At 49.1% G+C, this 25,026-nt stretch overlaps 1 protein-coding gene across 1 annotated transcript in view; it reads right to left on the bottom strand.

The window, feature by feature from the left end:
* LOC102980712 (transmembrane protein 132B) overlaps nt 1–25,026 on the bottom strand; it is a 264,321-nt gene that overhangs the window by 69,037 nt on the left and 170,258 nt on the right. Inside the window, exon 4 of the mRNA XM_024120951.2 lies at nt 18,746–18,932. Coding sequence (XP_023976719.1) covers nt 18,746–18,932 — 187 coding nt within the window. The remainder of the gene's footprint in view (nt 1–18,745; nt 18,933–25,026) is intronic.

Here is a 25,026-nt window from a genome sequence, read left to right as displayed (position 1 = left end):
AACCTCCATACTGTTCTCCATAGTGGCTGTATCAATTTACATTCCCACCAGCAGTGCAAGAGGGTTCCCTTTTCTCCACACCCTCTCCAGCATTTATTGTTTCTAGAGTTTTTGATGATGGCCAATCTGACCGGTGTGAGATGATACCTCATTGTCGTTTTGAGAATCCACATTTTAAACCAGCTCCCCTACTGAGTTGAGTTGCAAGTGACTAGTTGATATAAATGTTATGTTTTATAGGCATTTGATTAAACATATATTACTTTAAAAAAAAAAAAACACAAAAAACTAGCTCCCTACATGATTCTGGAACTGAAGAGTAAGAGTCTCCAGCCTAAACCATCAAGTGTTCAGAAAAGAAATGGTGCGATTACTTTTCAGGATCTGTAATATTCTAGTAAGCTTAAAGAAAATTATGCTTTCCTTCACTGAAAAGGTAGCCTGAAAGGATCCTGGGGAAACATACTGAAACATGATCAGTCAAATCAGAATTGGTTATGGGAGATAACCACTAATGTCTCTTGATGTTAATACATAACCATATATGGTAATATATCAGTTAAGAGTCCAGTCAGGAGACGGAAACCACATCAGTCATTTGATCAGGAAAAAATTAAGATGGGAATTTCCAACTAGTGAAAGGTGGGTAACTACAAGAGAAGAAAAGAAGTCTAGAGAATCTAAGAATGGCAAATGTGAGCCCCAGTGACCAGCTCTAGGGCTGGGGGAGTGCCCAAGAAAGGATAAAACATGAAGAGCATCCTCTCCCCAAGGCTGAGATTCAGACTCACTGCAGAGGAGGTGGCTGCAGCCCGCTGCTGATGGAGAGTACGCTGGGTGCCGTGGGCAAGCTGGCCCCCTGCAGGCGAGCAGGAAGTCACCCACGTGTGGGCCAGTGAAACTCACTGGACGATGAACACCACAGTGTCTTTTCATGCTGCTGGGAGCTGTGCCACAGGCGACAAAAACGAGACCATCCTGAAGTCAGTTAGAAAACCCTGGCCCCTGCTACATCTTGCCCTGTCTCTCCAGCGGCCTCTGCTGGAGAACCCCAACAGTGCACCAGCTGGCAAAGGAAAAAAATGTTTGCAGGGGCCAGCTCCAAGATCCCACAGCAGGAAGAGAAGGGCAGAGTAGGAGCTGACAGACAATAAAATGACAACTGTCACAGTGCTTGCTAAATGTTCTTGAAGGTTTGGGAGCATCTGTACTCTGAAATCCCCTCCATATCCTAATACAATAATACAATACTCTTTACGGCATTAACTTTCCCTATTCTGGGTGTTCTACATCTATGATCAGTGAAGCATTAACCTATCTGAAAAGGTTTGCTAAATGGCTACAATAGTTCGTTTTAGCAGAATCTGAATTTTCAAGAAAGGAAACGAAAACAGAGATGTTAAGGAAAAGAGCAAAAGAGGAATAAACTAAAAAATAAAATGTGTCTCCCAGGCCAGTGCTGAAGACCTTCCGTCATATCTGTGATCTTTAGATCAAGAGAATAGAGTGACCAAGTGTTCCTGAGAGATTACAGAAGCTCTCTGCCATGTTCTCACCGAGCAGAGAGGGCTGAAATCCATTGCCAAGGAGGGCATTGCTGACTGAAGGTTTCCCACCTTCTTGCCTCAGTTGAGTAGGAACAAGCACAATTAGCTTCCACCTCTGATGCCTGTGCCATGAATAAGCACCCTCTCCGAGAACACCCTGACCCACAGCAGGACCTGAAAGGCAGGCTGAGACCTCAGAGTGTGGGTGCCTCCGCAGAGCCGGGAAGGCAGGCTCCCGGGGGACCAACAGCCTTCATTAATCTCAGAGATTAACCCGTAAACACCTGGCAACTGTTGCAACACATTGCTTATCGTCACAAGAAGCACAACTTATCTCCACAATGATAAACAACACATCACAACAGCAGACAAAGTCCGCCTCGTGCAGTGACACTTTCAAACGTAGCTGATATCCAATCATCTATTCTTAGAAACTTCCTTCGGGCTAACCATTTCCTATTACGTAGAGGCAAATTTAAAGGGGATCTCTGGTAACAACAAACGTAGCTGATTATCAATGCTTTATTCCTAATTCATAATGAAATCCAGAATCCTCAAATGGTTCTCTTGCAGGGCAAGAGAAGGAACCAGCTTGAAGGCTCCCCATCAAAAAGCACACTTGCAGTTCTGCTCCTTGATACTGTCTCAGTGCCCTTCCCAGCGTAAGCCCCGTCCCGTCCTGCCTGGACCATCGCAGTAACTGTACGGCAGGCCTTTAGAACCTATTCCTCCTGCATAACTGAAATTGCATACCTGTTAAATAGCAACATCCCATTTACTCCTCCCCCCAGCCCCATCCTACTCTCTGCTTCTACAAGGTTGGATATTGTAGATTCCTCACTTAAGTGAGATCATACAGTATCTGTCCTTCTGTGACTGGCTTATTTCACTTAGCGTCATGTCCTCCTGGTTCATCCTTGTCATTGCATAGGACAGGATTGCCTTCTTTTTTAAGGCCGTGTCATATTCCATTGGATGTCTCCACCACTTTATCCACTCGGCTGCCGAGAGACCTTTAGACTGTTTCCAGTCTTGGCTATTGTGAATACTGCCGCAGTGGACATGGGAGTGCGGGCATCTGTTAGAGATCCTGCTTTGGGTTTTTTTTTTTTTGCCTTGTTTGCAATTTTCCTCTCTGGGTTCTATCATGTGTACCTTATCCACTGATGTCAGGGTCTTTCCTTCAGATATAAAAATCATGACCCAACTGGTTCAAACCCAATCGCACTGCCTTTTGGAGATTAGGACTAGGGAGATGAGGGGAATGAGCCCGTTCTCCTGTCTCCATCCTTCTTCTTTGCTCTCACACCCACCACCCACCCATCCACACGTGAACCTGGTCCTGGAGAAGCTGATGTGAAGCCCGGTGACCTGTGGTATCTGCAGCACTGCAGGCACCGCGGCGTTTTATAAACGTGTGCCCGTGTGCCTGTCCTCGGGAGGCTTAGGACCCCAAAGACAAGAGCTCCGTGGAGCCGCCAGGCGGGGGAACCTGGCCACGCGCTGCGCCCCCTGCTGTTTCCCTGGCCTTTACCCTTTCCACCTGGGAGACGCACACCGATGGCCTCCTCCCTGGAGACCGCGCCTCCTCATTACCAGCAGCTTCGCTTCGGCTCTGACGTGTGACCGCCCCGAGCGGCGGCGCATCACCACCCCGAGGAGGACGGGGCAGGGTCGTCCTCGGTCTGTTTCATCCTTCTGTTAAGCAATTTCACACACACACACACACACACACACACAATTCTGTTCCTGGGCACAAAGTCCTTGCTGACATCACGGATGCCGAGAACTGTGTCCTTCCTCCGTCCTGGTTCCCACCCCCGTGCCTGGCACACAGGCAGGCGTGTGAAGGAAGGACCGACAACCTACCCGTTAAATCGGAACCGCGCTCTACGGTTTCTAAAGCAGGTTGGGATTATGGTGGATGAACCACTGGACTAACCTCATTCATCCTCTAGATCACATTACAGTGGGAATAAAGGAATTAAAATGTAATCCCCCAACAACAACAAAAAAGGGCCATCGGCAGATAAAAGACATGCACCACCTCGGAGGATGGAAAGCACCAGATGGCTGGGGGGTAACGGATGAAGCAAGCAAGACCGGCTTCCCACAGTCAGAGAGTTAACAGTGAAGGAATGTAGCAACTAGGCTCCACCGAGGGTATCAACGTTACAGGCTTTAACAATGTAAAACTTGCAAAACCAGTAAATACCCGGATGGGGGAAACGGCAAGAAATCTCAGCGTGCCGTTTCTTCTACTTTCAAACCAAGGAGCCGACGTCACGGCTAAAACTGTGTCATGGAAGAAATAGAGATGGTGTGGTGATGGACGTGGAGGCGACAATAGCAGCATAGTGACAGTAATAAGAATAATAGTAATAATAATAATCGTTCCAAACCTCGGTATGATTTTTTTCTACAAACCTTTCTTTCTTAAATTTACCAAGGTATTTTAAAAGTCAAAATCTCTTCTTGTCAGCTAATTTTTCTATTTCTGCTCATTTCTTTTATGAAATACGACAACTCTACTTTGGATTCTTTGTCCTCTTTGATCTATAAATAAAAAGGAATTTAACACCCTCACGAATAAAATACAGCTTTAGAGTAGGATTTCGTTGCTATAAAATATGGCGTCCAACCACCGTCTACTTATCCAGCCAGCCACTCCTCTCGCTGCGGATTCATGGATGTAGGCCGCCCCGAAAGATGATTCTCCAATATAACTAATGTCATATGGGGGGTGTTGGGGTTTTTATTATGTTTAACATTTTTATAATGAATATGTATTATTTCACATTACAGTGATAAAGCCTTGCAAGAAAAGCAGCCGCCCGCAGGCTCCATCCAGCCACGGGGCGGGCGGTGATGCCGGCGGAGAGGCAGCACCTGTCCAAGTGCCCCGGAGGCCGCGGGCCAGGTGCGTCCCAGGTGCGGGCCAGGTGCGTCCCAGGTGCTGTGCTGAGCGCCGGGTGGGGCTGCGGGAGGGGCCTTCATTTCACACACTTTCGAGTCCCGAGGCGACCGGGACTCGAAAGTGACCAAAGGGCTGGATGAAGCAGTCAGCTGACTGGGGAGAAGACTGGGCCGCGGGGCAGGTGTGTTCGGGAGCCTTCTGGGGGAGGGGAGCGCAGGCCCAGCGCGGCCACGAGCTGGTCGGTCTGTGAGCGCCATCTAGTGGGCACCCCGGGGACTGCCGCCTGTGGTCCCCTCTCCTCGGAAAAAGAGCTCAAGCCAATCAAAAACGCCATCTTGGCAGTTTGCAAAATTAAAGTTATTTAGAAAAAGATGTGCTGGACTCTGCGATAAGCTATGCAATGAAAAAAAAAAAAAGCATTGAACTTTAACTTGCCGTTTCTCTCAGGCGGGGCCGATGTACAGCTGGTGTGCCCTGGGGGGAGGGGAGGGACTTCGACAATTACTTACAAGCTGCATCTAGTCCCATGGGTCACGTGAGGTCAGTGGCCATGACACCCTGTTAGGAAATATTTTAAATTTCACCACTATTCTTAAATGTCTCCCATTTAAGCAGGCTGGGTTACTAATAAAAAGAAGTTGATGACATCTATCGTATTCTTTGTAACAAGAACTGCACATATAATGTTGCCTCATTTAATCCTCAAAGTAACCTGTTGAGGTTGTCCTAGTAGGAATTATATTACATACCCCTTTTGCAGATAGGATGACTGAGGCTCCAAAGGCCGGCTCAGATCACAAAGGTTAAGTAAATGGCAGGTTAGATCCGAGCTGTGGCAGCTTGACATCTCTTAAGCACACACGCCTCCACACTTCCCCAGCTGTGGAGAAGGGGTTGTCCCTTCACTGACCAGCACACAGGTGGGCAAAGTCCTCTGGTTTGCCAGGACTCTGGTTTGTCATTTCAAACAGGAACCTCACGGATGGACCTAGAGTCTGTCATACAGAGTGAAGTAAGTCAGAAAGAGAAAAACAAATACCGTATGCTAACCCATATATATGGAGTCTAAAAAAAAAGTCATGAAGAACCTAGGGGCAGGACGGGAATAAAGACACAGACCTACTAGAGAATGAACTTGAGGACAGGGGGAGGGGGAAGGGTAAGCTGGGACGAAGTGAGAGAGTGGCACGGACATATATACACTACCAAATGTAAAACAGATAGCTAGTGGGAAGCTGCCGCATAGGCATAGCACAGGGAGATCAGCTAGGTGGTTTGTGACCACCTAGAGGGGTGGGATAGGGAGGGTGGGAGGGAGACGCAAGAGGGAGGGGATATGGGGATATGTGTATATGTATAGCTGATTCACTTTGTTATAAAGCAGAAACTAACACACTATTGTAAAGCAATTATACTCCAATAAAGATGTTAAAAACAAACAAACAAGCAAACAAAACAGGAACCTGAGTCTCAGAGGAGGCCCCTGGAGGTCAGTACCCAGAAACACTTGCATATGGGCAGCTCCATCTTGTGACAAATAGTCCAGTTCACCCGCCAACAGTAAAAGAGATTTTTTTTCAAAAAGAAATTTATTTCTTCAGAATACAGCCTCCCTGTTAAACAGAAGCACAAACCCTTCACATAATTGCTCTCAATTTTGTCATTCGGGGCTCATCACCCAACAAAACAGAATAATTCCCGAGCAGGAGTCTTTGCTGGATGTGCCGCCTGACGGAGGTTTTTGGTGAGATAGATAGGTCATAAATATTCATGGTATTGACAGAGCCTTGGAAATTTGTCATGTCACATTACTGTAACAGAAACACCCAGACTTCCATCACTTTGTTCCTTCAACTGACAGCCACCAGTTTCATTCCTAGGCTTGCTTCTTGGGTCTGTTTTTCCCATTCATCTTCAGATATTATATGTCAGCAAAGGTTTGCCAGAAAGACACGGGTCAATGGAACCAAACATCTTAATGGGTTTTTTCCTTCTCCTTTTCCACTTAGCTGACTCCAGTTCACTCTCCAAGGGCAATCCTTTTTATACTGTTATTTTTAAGTAAGTTAGGAAATGACAGAACAGCTACATCCAGCTATGGGGCCACCGCGGCGACAGGTTCACTGAATACGCTCATTGGCACCACGTGCCAGGGTAACGCTCGGCTGTGGGGAGTTGACCTGTATCCCGCACTTGGACAGGTGCATATGGTGGCACTTACAAAGTGTGTGGCTTCAATGTCATCTGACCAAGATGGTTATTTCTGGTCATTTGTAAAGTATGTCCCCCGGACATACCTTCTCCTGGACAGTCTAAAATTGCTCCTTTCAGCTGTGAACAGGTTGGATCAATCAGGTGAAACTCTGACTATATAGCCAAGGGAACGACTGTTTGCAGACCACCTTGCTCTTTTTTGTATATAAGAAAAGCCTCAAAGACAGAGCTGAGTCAGGTTTACTCTGGATTCCTACAGCAAGGTGTTGTATGCAATCTCCAACAAGTAATTATACCGACTCACTAGCTTTGGTGGAAGAAAAGGGACGTGGGTCATCTGAATGGACTTTTGAAGTCAGGGTTCCACAAACGTACCTTTCAGAGGCATTGGAATCTCTTTCTTTTCCTCGTAAATGGAGTCTAATCGACACTACAGAATGGGAAGGCTTTGTAGCTGAGTTAATGACTAAAGACCTAATAGCCTTTGAGAGTCATTTTCCAGAACATCAAATCGCACTGAAGATGTTGAAGGTGCAGGATGGGGCTGCTCCAATTACCACCCAGATCTTAGTCGGCAAGTCGGTGGCCTATGTGTAGCCCCTCCCCGCTTCTTACCCCCGTAGTAGGTTAAATAGTGTACCCCCCCCCAAAATTCATGTCCACTGGAATCTCAGAATGTGACCTTATTTGGAAAAAGGGTCTGTGCAGATGTGATTAGTTAAGATGAGGTTATACCGGATGCTTAAATTCAATGCCCAGTGTACTGTTAAGGAGGGGACACGCAGAGACGCAGACACACACACAGCCCTGAGACGACAGAGGCTGAGATGTGAGTGATGTGGCCACAAGCTAAGGAATGCCTGGGGCCACCTGAAGCTGGAAGGCAAGGGAGAACCTCGAATCTTCAGTCATCAGAGGCAGCAGGGCCCTGCTGATACCTTGTTTTTAGAGCTCTGGCCGCCAGAACTATGAAAGAATCCACTCCTGTTGTGTTAAGCCATGCAGTTGGTGGTAATTCTTCATGGCAGCCCCAGGAATCTAACAGACTATTGACTGATCACCAGTTTCTCTCTTGCCTCTAACAGCCCCTACACCTTTTGGCACATGATCTAGAACCCACTTTTCACCTCTAAACCAGGTGGAGCTTTACAAGATTCATGGTAGTAGAAAAAAAAAAAAGAGAGAGAGAGAAAAGAAAAAAAAGAAAGAAATGGAAACCACCTAAATATTCACCAGTAGGGAAATAAACTATGGAATAGCCGACCACAGACTACTAAAGAGCAGTTCTTTAAAAAATGAACAAGGCAGCTGTATTCACATGGGTATGAAAAAAAGCCTCCGAGACATAGTGTTGGCTGTACAGAATGTGATACACAGCACAGTGCCCTTTGTTTTCACACACAGCCACGGTAGAAAACAAAACCCTTTGTTGTTTGCGGCCCCATATCTGTGTACGAAGGTAGATACAAAGCCCTGGATGAAAAAAATAAAAGGATAAAACGGAGTTCATTTAGGGAAGGGGGTTGGAATGGCGGGTAGAGTCCATGAACCCTTGAGCCTTACCGGTAAGATTTTAGGAGGCTGCATTCAGGCGCTACTTAGATAGATTTTACTTTTAAGTTTTAAACAAAACAAAAGACAAAGGACAGGGGGAAAAAAAAACCTATCCACAAGCCTTCAAAGCTTTCTGAATTACCGACTTAATTACTTAAGACCCCCTGGAGCTGTAACAGACCCCAAGAGGCCCAGGAGATGCCTGCTGGACGTTGCCTGGGGCGAAACATACCTCCTTAGAGCTGGATCTGGGCTGGAAACTCCCAGGACAAAGTCTGCCCCCCTCTGAATCCTGGGCCACATGCAAAGCAAACGGGCCAAGAAGAAAACAGCACAGAGGGAGGGAGAGAGGTGCTCTGTGTCATGAAGCAGGAGCTTCACGAGATTGAAGTCCCTGATGGTTTTGTGCCATCAGGACTATCATCCCAAGAAAATACAGGGAGTACAGAACACTTGGAGTTTCAACAAGGCAAGCAGAGTGAATGGAAGCCGCTGGACCAGCAGCCTGGAGCCAGACAGCAAGGGAGCAGAGCGCCAACAAATGAACCAAAATGGTTTCATATGGCTTTGCCCTGGGCGGCGGGGAGGGGGAGAGGGAGGGGGAGGGGGAACCCCTCCCTCTTATGGGAGCACGAATCGAAGAAAAAGAAAGGGAGACAGATCTTTCAGAGATATAGCTCCCCACCTGCAAGCTAGAGTCAAAATGTTTATCAGGGGCTTCCCTGGTGGCACGGTGGTTGAGAGCCCGCCTGCCGATGCAGGGGACGCGGGTTCGCGCCCCGGTCCGCGAGGATCCCACGTGCCACGGAGCGGCTGGGCCCGTGAGCCGCGGCCGCTGAGCCTGCGCGTCCGGAGCCTGTGCTCCGCGACGGGAGAGGCCACGACACTGACAGGCCCGCGTACCGCAAAAAAAAAAAAAAAAAAAAAAAAAAAAAGGTTTATCAGCCTGGGCTCCCCTGACACGGTCCCCCTCCGGCTCTGCAGGCTCCCACTGTGAAAACTTCTCTCTACACATCACACCTGTGTCTTGTCTAATCCAATGACCTCAAAATACCACGGTGCCAGAAGTCCCTTCTCTTCTCCACTCTGTGTGCTACTACTGTCCTGAGCTAAGGGCCACCACTCCTATTTCTGACAACTAATTTAACGCCAGGCTCTATTCTGGGAAATTCCCACATGTGACTTCACCACAGCCCTGGGCCATTTTCCCAATGGGGAAACTGAGCCACCACAGAACACTTAAGTCACTTGCCCAAGGTCACGCGGCTGCCAAGTGTCCGAGGCAGGACCTGAACACAGCTCTGGAGGCGCTGCCTGACACAGAGCCTGTGACTATGTGACCTTACACAACCGAGGGGCTCCGCAGATGTGATTCAGTTCAGCATCCTGAGCTGGGCGGCGTGTCCTGCATTATGCAGGTGGCCCAGTGAGATCACAAGGGTCCTTACAAGAGGGAGGCTGGAGGGTCAGAGTCAGAGAAGGAGACACGGTAACAGAAGCAGAGGTCACAGGGATGTGTGACATGGGGTCATGTGCTGAGGAATGCGGGTGCCTCTCGAAGCTGGAAAGGGCAAGGAAAAGAGTCTCCCCTAGAGCTTCCAAAATAATGCAGCTCTGCTGACACCTTGATTTTGTCCTCTAGACCCATCTCTGACTGCTGACGTCCAGAACCGTAAGATAGATTTGTGTTGTTTAAAGCCACTATGTTTGCGGTAATTTGTCACAGCAGCAAGAGGAGGCTAATACAGACACCAATAGCTGGACGCTGGAAAGCCCAGGAAAGGTTATCTGTTACTACCAAGGCCTGCAAAAGCTGCCCCTGGCTTCCTCTCCAATCTCATCTCTTTCCCCTGCCCCGCCCCCGACCCCCGCCTTGTGGTCTACATTCCACCAGCCTGGCCTTCTTTGAGTTCCTCGAATAAACCAAGTTTAATCCTGCTTGAAGATGCATAGTGTCCCCTCCGCCTGCAACGCTCTTCCTCCACAGCCTTCTAGAGCCGGTTCCTTCTCATCAGTTAGTTCTCAGAGCAAACGCCAGATCCTTAGACAGCTTCCTGATCACTTAGCGCTGCCCACACCTCCATCCCAGTGTCTCTGTTCTGTGACCCGGCATGAATTTCTCCATACATCGTTGTCTGAAGTGATCAGATGTACTTGTTTCTTATGTTCTGTACTCTCCTCTCCTAGAATGTAAGCACCAGGAGGGCTGAGACTCTGTGTTGTCTGTTCATCGTCATTCACTAGAACACAGAGTAGACACACAAATATTATTTGAAATAAAGAAGTATTTGTGCCCAGGCCTTGCTGTAAAGTTTCAGGCCAATACGGCTAAAAAGGAGTCTGATTATCTCTTGCTTTTTCCATGCATGTGTGCCCAGTTGCTTAGAAACTCACTGAGCAGGTTCATTTTTTGATTCCAACTTTTTGAAAGATAATGTGTTTTTTATCTGCATGAGTAGAGCTGGGCTTTTTAGTTTTAAGAACTGTAGTGGAGTGGTGGGCTGCAACCCTAAACTCCAAGCCACCCACGGAAATAAATCTCTAAGCTCAAAGCTCGGTAATTGGACATAAAACTGCAGAGAATTGAAAGGGAATGAGGGACAGAGTTGCGGGGGGGGCAGAAAAGAAAACTCATGCTTTCATAAAGAAAAGAAGGGCTTTTCTTTATGAAGGGAGAAGAAACAGGAACAAAGTTGGCATTTCCCTGCAGCGCAAAGACGATTTTTAAATTTTAGATTTTAAAGATGATGCAGAGAACATCGTTATTGCCCTAGGTTGTGACACTCCTCTTTTTTGACTGTGCTTTTTAAGACGGGATTTTTGAAGGTGCTGACCATCTGTGCTGCCTGCTAAAATGGAAACATTAGACACAATGGTTTCCAAGGCCTGGTGATCAACTCAAAATTTCCATCAGTTCCATTTTATCCCTTTCCATGCACCAAAAAGTAATGAATCCAGCACACAGTGTATGCTTAATAAGTGGTCGATTGTATAATGATTGACCGGATGGATGGATGGATGGATCAATCAATCGATGGATCATTCGATGGATGGATCGATGGACCATCGGATGGATGGATGGATGGATGGGCAGATGAATGGACAGATGGGTGGACGAATGGACCAAGAGATGGATGCATGCATGCATGGATGGAGGGACAGATGGATGGATGTATGGATGGATGGGTGGATGGATAGATGGATGGAGGCATGCATGGATAGATGGATGCATGCATGGATGGATGGACGGATGCATGCATGGATGGATGGATAGATGGATGGATGGGTGGATGGATGGATGGGTGGATGGATGCATGGATAGATGGAATGAATAGTAGTGGTCAGGCCAAGATTGGGACTCAGCAGATCTGGTTCCCAGGCAAGTGCCATTTGGATTACATCCTCCCAAAATCTGAAGCAAAAGTTGTGCAGGAATCATTCAGCTTGGTCTGCAGAGCCTGACCATGGGGTTTCGGGGGACTCGGTGTGGCAAAGTGCGCATAACTTCAACAGCTAAAAGGAGGGTCTGTGCACCCCCCTTGCTCTCTTCAGAATCCCAGTGCTTGGGGCAGGGCCTGAGATGCAGCTTTTTATTGGAGAGATGGATGGATGCATGCATGGATGGATGGATGGATGGATGGGTGGATGGATAGATGGGTGGATGGATGGATGGATAGATGGATGGATGGATGGATGGATGCATGCATGGATGGATGGATGGATGGATGGATGCATGGGTGGATGGATGGATGGATGGATGGATGGATGGATGCACGGATGGATGGACGCAGGGATGGGCGGGTGGATGAGTCCATCACCACTCTCTGTCCTTCTACAGAGCCTCCTGCCTGGACTACTGCATCAGCCCCCACCCTGGCTTCCATGCCTGGGGTCTCTCCCCAGCTCTATCATGATTTCCCCTAAAGCTGCATATTTACCTTCTTGAAGTAGAGGTTGGTTTGCTACCCAAGGGGTGTCCACGGCACCCCACACTACACAGGGTCACACACCGTGGCAGCAGACTTCTAAACCACAATACCGGGGCTGAATCCCAGGACAGCAGTCCGTCCTCAGAGGGTGCTGTGAGGCTGACTGAGGTGTTCAGTGGGCAGCAGCTGCCTTGACCACCTACCCACCATCGCCTCTCCTCCCCATCCTGCACCACCGCTGTATCTGATTCATCAAATCGAGCTCTTTCTTTCACCTAGGTGGAGAATCCACCACCCGTACTGAGACTGAACTTCTATTTGACCTTCACCAAAATCTGACACATACACTTACACGTGGTCAGACAGCACGATGGCAATGATGAAAATAACGATGGCTAAATACGATTGAGTGCTTACAACGTGCCAGGCCAACGCGCTCTTCTTTTTTTTTTTCCACAATAGACACTTGAGTTTATTAAATAACGTGGGTTAAGCAAAGGCTGAGGAGCTCAGTGGAACTGGGGGTGGAGGGAGTGGATCTCACGGGGAGTTTGGGGTCCTCTCCCTCCCCTGGATTTTTGTCAGCTGTGTTCCTGCAGTATGTCTTTAATCCTCATAAAACTCTAAGAGGCAGGCAACCTCATTTTTACCTTTTACAGATGACGAAGCTTGAGCTTCAGAGAGGTTAAGTGACTTGCCCAAGATGACAAAACTAGTAAACACTGGGGTCCAAATTTCCATCTAGGCAGGTTGGCCCAAGAGCCTGTACTCTTGACCAAAAAATTTCCTTGCCAACTACCTCAAAGGAGAAAAGAATTGAAAATTTTGTCAGTATGGACACCCGCCCCGCAACCAGGTAAATCAATAGGATAACAAAACTGGCAAGGTAGGGAGGGTCATTAGTTCTACATAACAGCTGAATCTGCTCCAATCTATCTGGGACACTTTCCCACTGCATACAGGGCTTTTATATTTGCCTTGATATTTTAAGCATGTTTGTTTTTGTTGTATCTCATTTGGTCCATCTGACACCCCAGCGCAATAGACAGGAGAAGTAGTCTCACTTGGAAATTCACACGCAGGAAACTAAAGCAAAGGGATTTTAGGTGACTGCTCTGAGGCTACACAGGGAACAAGAGGCCAGCTGGCTCCGCCGTCCAGGCCCTGAGGTTGGAGGAGGAAGTTGTGGAGCTATTACAGGAGCCTATGCAGCCCCAGCCCGTGGTGGTCCACATCCTCCCTGCGGCGAGGCTGTGTGTGTAAACTAAGGGATTTGTGATCACCACGCCTGCGGCAGCTCTGCTGTGCCTCCCTGGTGAAGGAGTGTGGTGTCCCCAGGAGCCTGGAGCTGTCAGAGGTGCTGGGTGGCTGGGGAGGACCCTGAGGTCCAGAGGGCTCCTCAGGGAATAGCCTGGGGTAGGGGTGTTGATGAAAGAAGGTCGTGGGAGGAGGCATGGAGGGCACTGTGCACAGCCTGAGCAAGACCAAGACAGGGAGAGTTGGGATCCTGCCTACGGCAAGTGGTAGGAAAGTAACAGTCCCCCAAAGGTGTCCACATCCTAATCCCCAGAACTCGTGAATGTGTTACTTTACACGGCAAACAGGAAAGTCAGAAATCTTGAGATGAGCAGATGATCCTGAGTTATCCAGGTGGACCCAATGTATTCACGAGGGTTCTTACAAGGAAAAGAAGGCAGGAAGGTCAGAAAAGGAGATGTGATGAGGGAAGCAGAGGTCTGAGTGATACGGAGCCATGAGCCAAGGAATGCTAGAAGCCTCTAGAAGCTGGAGGAGCTTCTCCGTCAGAACCTCCGGAAGGAATACAGTCCTGCTGACACTCTGATTTTAGCCCCGTGAGACCCATTTCAGACTTGCGACCTCCAGACTCTAAGATAATAAATTTGTGCTCCTTTAAAGCATTAAGTTTGTGGTGATTTGTTACAGCAGCAAAAGGAAACTAATACAGCAAATGAGGGCTATCCAGCTAGTGGGTTCAGGTTCTGATGGTAAATGTAACCATTTGCTCTTTTGCTGAGCAGATACTGTGCAACACGCACCATGTTTGGTGCTGAGAAAACATCTGGTGGGGAAAACAAACAGGGTCCCTCCCATCAGGGAGCTTGTGATCCAGCGGAGGAAGACAGAGAGTATTCTGGTCATCAATTCAGTGCCTCTTCGCTCCAAATGCACCCCTCATGACCTGCTCTGGGAAAATGGATCTGAGCCTTTAACAGCTGTCCTTTGCCAATGGACAAGAGTTACGCTACGTCAGTAGGGGGCGCTGGAGAGACACTTCAGTAGGAAAGTGTTTGCTTTCTGATTCTGGGGCACTCTTCCAGCACTGGTGGCTTCCCCCCCACCCCTGTATCCAGCTCCTGCAGCACCCAGTGACCTGCAGCTTTCACCAGCATCCACTTTGAGTGGTTTGGTAGCAGGTGCTTCTGACGAGACAGCTCCTTGTGGACAGCTGTCCCCAGACTTCCAGCAATCTCCACTGGTATGCTACCTCAGCAGCTTCTCCTCATTCAGTGGGCTGTGAGGGTACCCTCTCCAGCAAGGTCTGGATCTCGGAGGGTTGGGGGAAGGCCTCTGGCTCACACGCCCTATCTCCACCCCAGGGCAGTGGAGGCTCCTGACTCTGCCTTCCCCAGATTCTCCAGAGTTCTCTTCACTTCTTAGCAAGCAATCTCTCATTACTCTAGCCCCTGTTATGATTAACGATCCTTTATATCAACCTCTCCCTGCTCAAATTCCTTCTCGTGATCGGAGCCAGACTGAGACAGGCAGTGCACAAAGCATCACGTAGATAAGCATGAACTATAGACGAAAGAGAGAACGAATTTAGCTGGAGTGGCCAGGAGAACCCTCTGTGAGAGTCGGCTCTGAAGGTGAAAGAGACAAGAAATCAACCAAACGGAGCGGCCCGGGCCAAGGGTGAGCCATGAGAAGACGAGAGCAGGAGCGAGGCTCAGCGTGGCCACGTTCTGAATACACAGGCTTCTGGGACACCTTGGGACCTCCGACTCACATCGTCCAATAAAAGGGCATCGGCCGGAGCCTGTCTGCCCTCGGATCCATTCCCAAGCCTTCCCCTGATGGGTTCTGGCTCCCAGAGGCGCTGACCCCAAAGACGGTGCTCCTTAGGGGACCCCAGCCCTGGGCCCCAGGATCACCTCCTCCTGCCTCCCAGCCCGGGGGTGGGTGGAGTCCCACTCCGGCTGTGGTTCCTGAGTCTCCTGTGTTCCGTTCCTGGCTTATCATCTGTCCTACCTCCTGTGTACCTACCTGAGTGCTTCCACTTAAAGTTTTTCTGTCCTAACTACAAAGGTGGCTTCCACTCCTCAGCAGACTCTGATACAGTAACAAGCCCAATTTTGTGTGAACATTCCATGGACGAGGAGTCCAGCACCCTCACATCACGCATAAGTTGTCCAGGGTTAGTTGCCACTGAGACGTAGAAGGAGGGGGAGGGGGAGAAGGGAACGGAGAAGAACGTGGGGGGGGGGGGAGGAAGAATTACGATACAGTAACAAGCCCAATTTTGTGTGAACATTCCATGGACGAGGAGTCCAGCACCCTCACATCACGCATAAGTTGTCCAGGGTTAGTTGCCACTGAGACGTAGAAGGAGGGGGAGGGGGAGAAGGGAACGGAGAAGAACGTGGGGGGGGGGGGGAGGAAGAATTACGTAAAAGTTACTTACGCCCTAAGAGCGGCGGGCAAACTTCTCCCCTGAAGGCCACTCTGCGGCAGTTACGGGCTTGGAAAGCAGCTACAACAACTGATTAAAGAGGAAAGATGAACTGCCAACTCCGGCTCCACCGCAAACTTTATTAAATAGCTCTGGTCCCTTGGAGGCATTTCAGAGCCACTCTCCACAGGGATGCAAGAGATGCACTGCGATACATGACACCACTCAACCATCCAACGCTGGCACTTCCCAGCCAGTGGGAATTGAAGGCGAATGCGAGAAAGCATCCCTAAGTAAAGGTCAGCCAGGTGGGGAGACACCGATCGTCACAGACATGCCTCCTCGGGGAAGCCAGGGAGAAGCAAGCGGCTCAGACGGCTCCAGCGGGGGAGGAGGTGGGGGATGGCGGGGCGAGTGCCACAGAGAACAAAGCGGCGCCGGCGATGCAGCCAAAATAAGCGCGACGCTCCCGTCCGCTGGACCCCTCCCAGGGCCGCACCACGCACCCGTCACTAAGAACAGGAACAGGACAGAAGACGAGCCCCACGGGGAAGTGCTGGCAGCCGAGGAAAGGCTGTCCGCGCCGACCTGTATCTTGGCCTGCTTTCCTGTCCTGCCAGGCTCTCCGTCCTCGCCCGAGTTTCACCACCTCCTTCTGCTCTAGGCTCTGTCCCATCCCACCGTGCGCCCTGACCCAGGGACGAGCACCCGGCTCAGGCCAGGGCCATGAGTTAGGTCTTCAGGCAGCATCATGACAGAAGAGTTCACCTCTGGCCAAAGGGCGTTGGAGGGTCTCACCGAGCACAGGTCTCATTGGGAAAGGCCACACTAGGAGGCAATAGCCCCTGAAGCCCTGTAACAACAGAATAAGGGTCCCCATTCACCAGTATTCTCCTTCGGTTCCTTTATTACAAGATGCTAAAATTAAAGTTCTGGCCAAGGATACACTTTCCGTCCCAGATGCTCACCTCTGCCATCACGGCATTAAAGCAAACCTAGACAATTCAGAACAAATGAACAGGCTGGGTTCCGGTAAGACTTTTTCTACTGGCGCAGGCGGCAAGCTGGGCTGGTCGGTGGGCTGTCCTGGGCTGACCGCAGGTCCAGACCCCTGTCCTGGTTCCAGCCTCCTGGCGGGTCAACATACATCGCATCACTTTCTAGCTCCCCTCGGAACCAACAGCTGCCCACGAGAGAAGGGCACAACACTCATCCTCACAAGTAGCAGGAGGCTGCGGAAGCCCCGGGGAACTGACTGGTACTGATGAGACATACAGCAAAATCCTAAGGACTTCCCGTAAAGAGATAACACAACCTCAGCCAGATCCTGGTGGATCTGGAGAACTGACAGAAAAGGTGCCGGGAAAGGGAACAGAGGGCTGTCGCGCTCTGTCCCCAACTCCTCATCCATCCACCTCTGCGCCTTCACGGGGCTCCTTCCCACCAACTGTGGCCGCCCTCAAACCAAAGTGCAGCTCACTGCTGGTGTGGCTCATCTCCAACCGTCCAGCCTTCAAGAACCAGATGGTCCCGGTAGCTCAGGTTACAGCACGGGCTTCAGCCATTCACTCGACAAATCCTAAGTGCCCCAGGCATCGTTCTAGGTGCTGGGGACCCAGCTGTGGACAAAACTGACGGGAAGCCTACTGCCGTGGATCTCTCCTTCTGGGGAGGAACACAGATGATGAATCCTAAACCTCAAACACCGATAACATCTATGAAGAAGACAGAAGAGGATGAAGATGTGGACCGAGAGGGATGGCTTAGGGGAATGGAGGGCCAGCTTGGCCTCCCTGGTCAGGGAAGGTGCCTCTTGACACTCGAATCAAGAAGAGCCAGACATGGGGAGACGCAGGGAAAGGGAGTTTGGGGGCAAAGAGTCAAGAACACAAATATGGGAATTGCAGAATTAATTGTAGGACAGAGGGTTTTATTTGCAAGGATCTCACCCCTGGCATCCAACTCCGAGTATGGATGATAGAAGTACCCCCAGATTGTCCTAGAATCGCTAGGTGTGGACCCCCATGCTTTGGTCCCAGACGGGAAGGTCAAAGCAGCGCAGAATGTATTTGGACATTTCCAGTGTGGGAAAGGGCGTTAGCCATATTGCACTCCCGGGGTTTATTATCCCTGTGACCCGTCTTTTAAGGCTCTGGAACCTTGTCCACGACACTGTTCTCAGAGGTGTTCCCTGAGCCTGACCGTGAATAGAGCTTCGGCCAAGCTCAGAGGAGAGAGCTGGTCACCCCCAGGCCGGAAACAGAAACACATGTGGTTTTATGGTCTCTGGGACCCTATCCAGGTTCATCTGGTCAGTTCCCAATGAGGCTCTTTCGGTCCATCTGCATTTTAGAGTTTGCCACTCCCCAAGCTACACGGGAACTCTCAGGGCAATTGGCCAGGGGCTGTTTACTCAGCGTATAGAGAGGCTGTTCACCACACACCCGATGCATTTCAATGCAACTGCCTTCACTCAGGACAACACGCACACACGTTGAGCCAATAAAAAACACGGGCTCCCCGGGCCACGGTTCAGCAGTGTCCACAAAGGGACGCGGATTTACACAGCAGGCCCTCGTTTCCAAGGAGGCGTTACAGAAAGCAAGGAAATAAAATATAACTTAAGTGTATTTCCCTTGCTCAAGCAACTTCAAGGTGCATAGAAAACAGCAGATTATAAAATGCTCATGTTTCTGTGAATATTAAAAGTACTCAGGGAATTCCCTGGCGGTCCAGGGGTTAGAATTCCGGGCTTTCACTGCCAGGGGCCGGGGTTTGACCCCTGGTCGGGGAACTAAGATCCCACACGCCACACGGCGAGGCCAAAAAAAAAAAAAAAAAGTACTCGAGGGAAACATCTTTGTGACACTGATTCTGAAGCCCGACATCTCACCATTGCAAGCGGGACAATGCCCACGAAGGAGGTCCGGCTGACGAAGATCTCAGAGACAACAAGCTCCCTCGTGGCGCCCTCCACCGGGTACTCCACCTGCCAGGTGATCTGCTGGGCGCCAGCCAGGCCACTGCTGTTGTCAATTCCAAAGTCCACCTGCAGGATCTCATAGGAGGAGCCATTTGTTCTGCAAAACAAACACACAGTAAAGTGCAGTTTAAAACCTGAGACTCAGCAGAATGTCAAGAACGCGATAAATTGCCACATTCCTCTTTGTCAACCCAAAGAAGGCTCGCCAAGTTCAACAGGTCACAGGCGGTGTCGATAGAGCCTGATTCACAGGCTGCCCACATCTCCGAGTGGACAGACCATCCGTCTCCAGGGCCGTGTCCTTCCCTGAATGAGCAGCTCAGACAGCACTGCATCTCTGGGCACTGTCACAGCTCAGTCCTCCCCAACCCCACGCCTGTGGACGCCGCGATCCAGGCACCACACACGGGACGTGGCCCGACACCTTCATCCAGGGCCACCATTACTCCAATCGTGAGGCACAGCCTGGATTCTGGCTGTTTCTACTTCTACTTACCTGTGTGGCTGTGGACCCGTGGTGCAGACTCTGAGCTTTAGAATTTGGGGAGAATATTGGTGCCTATGTGGGCCTGCGAAAGCATCGTATCTATTTGCACATGTCGTTTTGCACGGGAAGGGAATGTGTGTTGAGTAAGGGACCTGGCCTCATGTGAGCATGACAGTGCGCTCACATGGGAACAGGGGACCCCTATTTCCCGGGGCCCTGCGAGAGGGATTTCAGGATCTTAGGAACTTGAGCACTCGGTTCTCGGCTTCGGTCACCCCCCTTTCCCAGCCACCACACCCCAGCCTAAAGTCACTTCTCCGATCACAGGGATTCTCCACTTATCCGTCTGTTAAGTCTCCTCCTATAAGAGATGCTCGGCCCTATCAGATCAGATCTTCAGTTTCTCTTTAGTCTGCACCGTGCTTGTAAGTAGATCTAAGGAGCTGCTTCTAATGCCTCCTGGGTCTCAGCACTCAGTAAACTTCAGAAAAACTACCGCCGAGAAAGTGAAAATCCAGCACGAGAAGAAAAGGAGCATAACTCTCTCGTTATCAGCAGTTTAATCCTGCTAAATCCGCACTCTGGTCTTGGGGTGCCGAAGTGGCCAGTCTTTGGGCAAAGGGGGCAGGGTCTGCGTGGGAAGGCTGGCCCCCCCTTAACTGTGGGCTCTTCTTCTCCTGTGGACCTGCTGCAAATGGAATAACAATCCAGACAGAGTCACTTTTATGCATAAGTTTTTATTTTAAGTCATTTCCCTCAAACCAGAGGAAGGGGGTCTTTTACTTCTAGGCAGCTGGCACGCCCGCTAATAAGTCCATTTCTATGGAAATGGGTTTATAACTATTAACTTTACCTGTTCCTGATCTATTCTTCATAAGCCTTTCCATTTAGAAAGTGTTCCATGATTCTCTCAATTTAATAATTACCAGCTGCCTTTGGGGAATCAGGGTCAGTTATGAGATAATCATCAGATATTTTTCTTTTCCCTGGGGTGGAGAAGTGTGTGTGTGTGTGAAGGGGTCAAGCAGGAACACTGCTTGGCTGTTTCTCCCCTCAAGCTAGAACACACAGCCTCCTCCCAAAAGGACTTGCTTCCCAGAAGCCCTGTTTCCCATGGAAACCTGTCCTGTAGTAAAAGCTAAGCCCCCTCCATGTGACCGTGGGACAGCTTTCGAGTGCACAGTATGGCTGCAGCTCAGACACGCCGGCAAGAAGGAGGCAGAGAAATGGGAACAGGGGAGATGGCCGGGCCTCAGTCCAGCAGCTGGTCCCCGGAAAGCGCATCCTGCCACTTCTCAGCAGATCTCCCTCATGACAATGATGACTGTTTTGCGGAGGGAGGGTGATGGGGAGGGAAGGCAATGAGGGGGGAGAGAGCAGTAAAGAACCAGGGAGAGTTCAAAAGCTTGAACTGCTCTCGAGCAGGTTGTACCATTTACCTAAAATATTTTTTCTCCCCACAAACTTCTAGATAATTCTGAGCTACCAGGTGGAGATGCTTTCCCCATATGAGTTTTTTTTCTAGAAATGGAGCAAGAGAGGCTGTCTCTGGTCTCAGGGATTCTGCTTTTTTCTTATGAGCCTTTTTCTGGGCATTATTTTAAAAGATGACCCAAAAGCCAGGTAAATACTGAACGATGATTACACCGTGCAAACGCCCCAGAGTAAGCCTGCTGGTTACTCGCGGTAAATACCATGAACCTGAACTCCAACTTCCTCTCTTGACTGTTCATGCCACCAGGACAACAGTGTACCTGTATTGTTGCTGCTCTGACTGTGGCAGCTGGCACGGTGCCTGGAAAAGTGTAGGAGTTCCATACGTATCTGTTTAAGTCTCTGAACACACTCAACAGACCAAGTAGGACACCCTGTCAATTTGTGTGTAGGGGGGTGTCATATGCATTCTGGGAGACAAGAAGCTACCAGTCAGCTGTTGTTTCTTTTTTTGTAATTTATTTATTGTATGTATTCATTTTTGGCTGTGTTGGGCCTTCGTGGCTGCACGCGGGCTTTCCGTAGTTGCACCGAGCGGGGGCTACTCTTTGTTGCGGTGCGCGGGCTTCTCATTGCGGTGGCTTCTCCCCGTGTCCCCTGCATCGGCAGGAGGATTCCTAACCACTGCGCCACCAGGGAAGCCCCAGTCAGCTGGGTTTTGAGCCCTATTCTCCTGCCTGCCTGGTACGAATGTGGATATACTCTGCTTTGATAAGATGGGTCTGTCTCTACTACTAGAATGTAATTTTTTTTAAGACTTTATTTTTTTAGAGCAGTTTGAGGTTCACAGCAAAGTTGAGGAGAAGGTACAAAGGTTTCCCATATACCCCCTTTCCCCCCATACACACAGAGCCTCCCTCATTATCAGCATCCCCCAACAGACGGTACATTTGTTACAATCAATGAATCTACATGGACACATCATTATCATCCAAAGTGCAGAGTTTACATTACAGTTCACTCTTGGTGTTGTCCATTCCAGTTCACTCTTGGTGTTGTCCATTCTGTGGGTTTGGACCAATGTATAATGACATGTGTCCACCATTATGGTCTCATACAGAGTATTCTCACTGCCCTAAACATCCTCTGTGCTCTACCTGTTCATCACTCCGCTCCCCAACCCCTGGCCGGCCACCACTGATCTTTTCATTGTCTCCAGAGTTTTGCCTTTTCCAGAGTGTCATAGAGTTGGAATCATATAGTATGTAGCCTCTTCAGATTGGCTTCTTTCACCGAATAATATGCATTTAAGGCCTCTCCCCGTCTTCTCATGGCTTGATAGCTCATTTCTTTTCAACACTGAATAATATCCCATTGTCTGAATGGACCACAGTTTATTTATCCATTCACCTACTGAAGGACAGCTTGGCTGCTTCTAAGTTTTGACAATTATGAACAAAGCTGCTATAAACATCCGTGTATAGGCTTTTGTGTAGACATAAGTTTTCAACTCCTTTGGGTAAATACCAAGGCGCACAATTGCTAAATCTTATGAACATAAGTTCTCAAAGGTCAAAACCTATCATAACACCATGGTCACTACAATCCCTGGCATATTCATTTATTCAGTGACATTTATTAAGCAGTGAGTATGTGTTAGCCATGGAGAATTCATTGGTAGACAAAATAGACGAGATTTCTCTCTTAATAGCCAGGTAAATACACAAACAAGGTAAGCCCAGGTCATGATAAATCCTATCCTAAAAATAAAATAGAAGAATGAAATTTCTTTTTAAAAAGTTAAATAAGCTTTTTTCAATTAAAAAAATACAATTTTATATTTATACCACATGACCCAGCAATTCCACTCCGACGTCTATAGCCGAAAGAAACAAAAACACTAATTCAAAAAGACTTCCCTGGTGGCACGGTGGTTAAGAATCCGCATGCCAATGCAGGGGACACGGGTTCGATCCCTGGTCTGGGAAGATCCCACATGCCACGGAGCAGCTAAGCCCGTGCGCCACAATTACTGAGCCTGCGCTCTAGAGCCCGCGAGGCACAACTACTGAGCCTGTGAGCCACAACTACTGAAGCCCGCGTGCCTAGAGCCCGTGCTCCGCAACAAGAGAAGCCCGCGCACCGCAACAAAGACCACTTTCATTTCTTGGCACTTGTAAGTAATGCTGCTATGAACACTGTGGTACGTGAATCTTTTTTTTAAATTAATTTAATTCGTTTTCAAATTATTTATAGTTTATAGAAATACAATTAGTATTTACTTATTTATTTATCTATCTATCTTTGGCTGTGTTGGGTCTTCATTGCTGTGCGTGGGCTTTCTCTAGTTGCGGCAAGCAGGGGCTGCTCTTCGTTGCGGTGAGCGGGCTTCTTATTATGGGAGCTTCTCTTGTTGTGGAGCATGGGCTCTAGAGCCAGGCTCAGTAGTTGTGGCACGCGAGCTCAGCAGTTGTGGCTCGTGGGCTCTAGAGCGCAGGCTCAGTAGTTGTGGCACACGGGCTTAGTTGCTCCGCGGCATGTGGGATCTTTCTGGACCAGGGCTCGAACCCGTGTCCCCTGCATTGGCAGGTGGATTCTGAAACACTGTACCACCAGGGAAGCCCCGAAAATGTGTTCTTTATTTTTTTGTGTTTGTGTTTTATGTATTATTTGTGTGAAAAGTATTATAAACCTATTACTGTACAGTACTATACAGCCGATGGTGTTAGGTGGGTACCTAGGCTAACTTTGTCAGACTCATGAACAAATTGGACTTACGAACACGTTCTCGGAACGGAGCTCGTTTGTATGTAGGGGACTTAGTGTATAACATACTGAGTAAGTTATTTATCTGTTATGTTGACTCTCTCTCTCTCTCTCTATGTATGTATGTATCTCACACATGCACATAAGCGCCAGGAAAGCCGGGATTTCAGCCTGTTTGGCTCACTACTCCGTCCCTAGCCTGGGACCTAGCTGGCGCTCATTAAATACCGGTTGAAGGAAGCACTGACTATCCAACAACAGTCTGAGCGAGAGCTCAGAGGAGTGTATGCTTAGAGAAGCCAGAGAGGCTGCGTCACGGTGTTGGCAGGAGGGAGAAACTGGCAAGTCAGGGAAGGCTTCCTGGAGGAGGTCGGACTCAGGCCAATCTTTGCAGAATGGGCTCAGACAACAGGCAACACTGCTTGGGGCCCCTCATCACACGCTCTTCCCCTCCAGACGTCCTTCCCACTCTGTGACTCCCCACTCCCCGACACCAGTCCTCCCAGAGAGGAACAGCACAAACCTCCCTGCTCACCAAACCCATCAACAGGGTAGAGGGCCTTTTTTTTTTTTTCTCAATTTTTTTTTTTAATTGGAGTATGACTGCTTTACAATGTAGTGTTAGTTTCTGCTGGACAGTGAAGTGAATCTGCTGTCTGTACACCTATATCCCCTCCCTCTTGGGCCTCCCTTCCACCCATCTATGTGGTCACAGAGCACCGAGCTGAGCTTCCTGTGCTTTACAGTATGTCCCCACTAGCTATCTATTTTACGCGTGGTAGTGTGTACATGTCCATCCCAATCTCCCAGTTCGGCCCACCCTCTCCTTCCTCGCCGTGTCCACATGTCCGTTCTCTACGTCTACGTCTCTATTCCTGCCCTGCAAATAGGTTCATCTGTACCATTTTTTCTAGATTCCACATATATGCGTCAATATATGATATTCGTTTTTCTCTTTCTGACGTACTTCACTCTGTAGGACAGACTCTAGGTTCACCCACATCGGGCAGAGGGTCTTTAGTCCGTCTCTCTGCCTGTCACGCAGCTCTTTTCGTCATGACCTCCTGACCAGCTCTCAGAAGCCTGCATGAATAAATCATCTCCTGCAATTTCACAAGATCCAGGCACTGCCTTCTCTCATGTCTGCTTTGACGGCTCTCTCTGAGCTCGCTGTGGAAAGCATGTTTCAGGTTGACAAATCAGACTGTAGTCGGCAGGCGAAGGTCTAAAAACATTTAAAAGCCCCTAGTTTAGAGCAGGGACTTGTGGACTCAAATCCTTCTCTCCTCATTGGTTTAATTTCAAGACTTCTCATTCAATTGCTATCTAGAACCTTTAGAAAAGCCTAAGACTGTGTCAGATGGGAATAGTCCAAGAACAGGGGTTCGTTTATGGCATTTCTAGCCGACCAGGAAAGTTAAATAGAAAACCCAGAGGTTACAATGTGGTACCTGTGCTGCACGTGGCTAGGACCGTGTTATTAACCACCTCCACTACTGTGTTT

This window comes from Physeter macrocephalus, chromosome 19 (genome assembly GCF_002837175.3).
Source record: "Physeter macrocephalus isolate SW-GA chromosome 19, ASM283717v5, whole genome shotgun sequence".
NCBI classification, from domain to species: domain Eukaryota; kingdom Metazoa; phylum Chordata; class Mammalia; order Artiodactyla; family Physeteridae; genus Physeter; species Physeter macrocephalus.
The sequence above is the reverse complement of the archived record's forward strand: the minus strand, read 5'-3'. Positions and strand labels throughout refer to the sequence as shown.